We start from the raw sequence: 3,366 nt of genomic DNA, 5'->3' as shown, positions 1-3,366 counted from the left end.
ATTCATGTCTGCTGTTTTGCTCTTTGACATTGTCTGTCTCTCGAATATGTTATGTCCTGTTGCCTTGAGGTTTTGTATATAAAGGAGAGTGTTCCTTAATAAACAACTCAGTCGATTGCTTCTTGCCTTTGAGTTCACAACCTTCTCCCTCCTTCGTCACAAAGGACTTGGGTCTATAAAAATCGCATTGCCATTGTGAGTTTGCTATCCATCGACCGTGGAACTGTTGTCACGACATTGCTTATAAATAGAATTGATTTTGACAGTGTTAATTGCTTGAATATAATCTTTGCCTCCGCATGTTAAGTTGATTTTGCGACTACTGTCCTTTCTTATTATTAAAAAAAGATTTGTTTTCTCAGGGACAGTTTACTAGTTGATTAAAATTTAAAAAAGATAGTCTTATAAAATTATGCAGTTTAATCTCTGTTTCTAGAAAAATAAAAGTATAAATTTCTTTTACCGTTATGATTTAAAACTTTATACATAATTAGAAAAAAGGCGCATGTCGTTTTGATCTAAAGGAATTCAGAATTCAGGCACCATGATACCCATTAACATTTTGTAGCGCCACTCATTTTGGGATTAAAGATGGTTAAAGTATAAATTATCCCAATTTTGGTTAATATATTGTATATTAAAATACTGTATTTAAGGTACGAATTGGATCCATGTGTTAGTTACACCGCTTCTGTCCATCCAATAATAACACCAATTAGTCTGGTTTTGATGAAATTGAATGAGGTCATGGCATATACTAGGGTAAAAATATAGTTATTTGTTTAGTGAACTTAAGTGTTCTACACAACGTTTCCAAATTGCCAGTTTTAATTTCTAGGACATGTCATTTAAGTCAATATTTTCTGTATAGATTCATATTTTTTATTGTTTTCAAAAACAGTGACATGTAAAGCAAACTATTGAATTGAAAAGGAAACAAATTTATAGATAAGAATTAATGAATGAAAAAGAAGGCTCGAAAAAATGGGAAGGAATTATTGTGAAGAACTACTGTGGATCTATTAACAAAAAGGTATTAAAGTGAAAAATATGGATTTATTACTTTAGGAATGGCTGGTCATGAAAAGTCGAAAAAATGGAAAAAGAATCCCTTAAATAAATAAGAAAAAAAATTCTTTTTAAATAATTCTTGCAAGAACTCCGTGTGTTTGACAAGCTAAGCATCTTGATTGCACGAAGAATTATATATTTTTTTAAACGCGTATATTTTTTACGCTATTTTATTATTATTATTATTATTATTATTATTATTATTATTATTATTATTATTATCATTATTAGCTAAGCCACAACCCTAATTGGATAAGCAGGATGCTATAAGCCCAAGGGCTCCAGTAGGGAAAAATAGCCTAGTTAGGATAGGAAAGGAGGAAATAAATAAACTGCAAGGGAATTACCGAAGAATTAAAATAAGGTATTATAAGATCAATAACAACATTAAAATAATTCTTTTACATATAAGCAATGAAAGATTAAAAAAAAATAGAGAAAAATAAGATAATATAGTAGCTTGCCCAAGTGTACCCTTAAGCAAGACAACTCTTCCCCAAGACATTGGAAGACCATAGTGTGAGTGGGCCGTTAGGTTATTATTACTGAGAGGCGAGGTGATTGCAACTGACTTTATTTCAACAGATGGTGAGAGGTTCCGGGTTCTGGGAAAGAATGTTTCAATGTTTCAAAAATTCAAACTAGACTTATTCATGTAAACGCGGGCTTGAATAGGTTCTGCTAATAGTGAGGGGGAGAGCGAGATATGGGAAAAAAAAAATACTGTTAAAGTGTACGAACGTGTGTGAAACCCTGGCTCCTCCCCTCCTAGAAAAGACATACAGTACATGTGAAATAGGGTGTCCTGTTCTTGAGAGGCGTACTATAGGCGGGTCATCTGGTGGCAATGGATGCAGGAAACGGTGATAATAGTTGTTAAACCCTAAGAAATTTTGCTTTGCTTGGATGGGTGAGGGGGTAAGGAAGTTTTGAATGGTTTCTGCCTTCTCAGGGAGGGGGTGGACTCCTTAAGGAATGATGCAGTGCCCTAAGAACAATGCTTCATTAACGCAAAAATACACCTGTCGTACCAGACTACAAAGCTGTTCAGTTGTAGGCGATCAAGCACGATGCGTAACAGAGGTGTTCCTCTTTGCGGAAGAGAACACAAGTATGTTGTCCACATAACATACACAGAAGGGGAGGTCCCTAAAGATGCCATCCATGAGGCGTTGAAAAGTGGCCCCATAATTACTAAGGCCAAAACAGGAATAATTAAAGGTGTGTGTACCAAAGTGGGTTGTGTTGGCAGCCTTGGGGATGTCTTCTAGGCTCATGGGCACTTGAAAATACCCCTTTAGGAAGTCAAACGTGGAGAAAACTTTTGCTTTGTGCAAGTAGGAGGTTACGTCAGCAATATTTTGGAGGGCTGGTTATCCGGTTCTGTTTGCATGTTCAGACGCCTGTAATCCCCACACGGTTGCAGGGAGCCATCTTTCTTCAGTACAGTGTGTATGGGCGACGATCATGGGCTTGAGATCTTTTGCCATAGGCCCAATTTTTCAATTTCGTTGAGCATTTGTTTAGCCTCTACCAAACGATCTGGTGTCAGACGCCTGAATCTGGCAAACACTGGGGCCCCCATCATCTTAACATGCGTATAAATACCATTTTTGGCAGAAACTGTGGGCATTTGGTGAAGTTCTGGATGAAAGACTACAGGGTATGACGTGAAGAGGTAGGCATATGCATTTGTAGGTGTTTTGATGTGGAAAGCAAGGTCGAAGTGGGCGGACTGAAGAGGTGTCGACCAGTAAAAGTCTGCGTTGACTAACCATCGATGAGCAACATCAACTAGGAGGTGGAAATGGGAGAGAAAATCCGCACCAAGGATTGGCAATGTGACGTCAGCAGTGAGAAACTTCCAATGATTATTTGCACTTCCAAACAATAATGTGAGGGTCTTTTTCCCATGGTTGGAGATTGCAGATTTGTTGGCAGCTATCAGGCGGACGTTGGCAGGCTTAGAGAGTCTACATTGTGTTCTGGACAGTGTCCAAGTTAGAAAAGAACGGCAAGCACCCATGTCTACCAAAAACCCCACGCTTGTACTTTCATCATGTAGAAAAAAAAGATATGTGACTGGGGAGGCCACCACCACAAGTGAAGGCCTACTTACACATTTTTTGGCATCTGAAAACCATTCCCACATTTATTCACAGAAGCCTCAAATCTGGAGTGGTAGTAGCATAACTGCAGCTGATGGGTGTCAGTAAGTGGTTCTGGAGGTCATTAGTTGGGGCGTGAGCGAGTAGTGGCATATGTGGATGGTGGGGATCTTTGCTGCCGCTCTGG

At 38.4% G+C, this 3,366-nt stretch overlaps 1 protein-coding gene across 1 annotated transcript; it reads right to left on the bottom strand.

Annotated features, from left to right (window-relative positions):
* Positions 1–2,536: 2,536 nt before the first annotated feature.
* Positions 2,537–3,097, bottom strand: LOC137653920 (uncharacterized). The gene has a single exon (XM_068387548.1). The coding sequence runs from the start codon at positions 3,095–3,097 to the stop codon at positions 2,537–2,539; it is 561 nt and encodes a 186-aa protein (XP_068243649.1).
* Between the last annotated feature and the right edge of the window lie 269 nt (positions 3,098–3,366).

Source organism: Palaemon carinicauda, chromosome 15, assembly GCF_036898095.1.
Source record: "Palaemon carinicauda isolate YSFRI2023 chromosome 15, ASM3689809v2, whole genome shotgun sequence".
NCBI lineage: Eukaryota > Metazoa > Arthropoda > Malacostraca > Decapoda > Palaemonidae > Palaemon > Palaemon carinicauda.
This window is presented reverse-complemented; position numbering and strand designations above follow the sequence as displayed.

Bases quoted from the DNA above. Each gene is read 5' to 3' on its own strand.
- LOC137653920 (XM_068387548.1), bottom strand. From the start codon at position 3,097: ATGGGTGCTTGCCGTTCTTTTCTAACTTGGACACTGTCCAGAACACAA.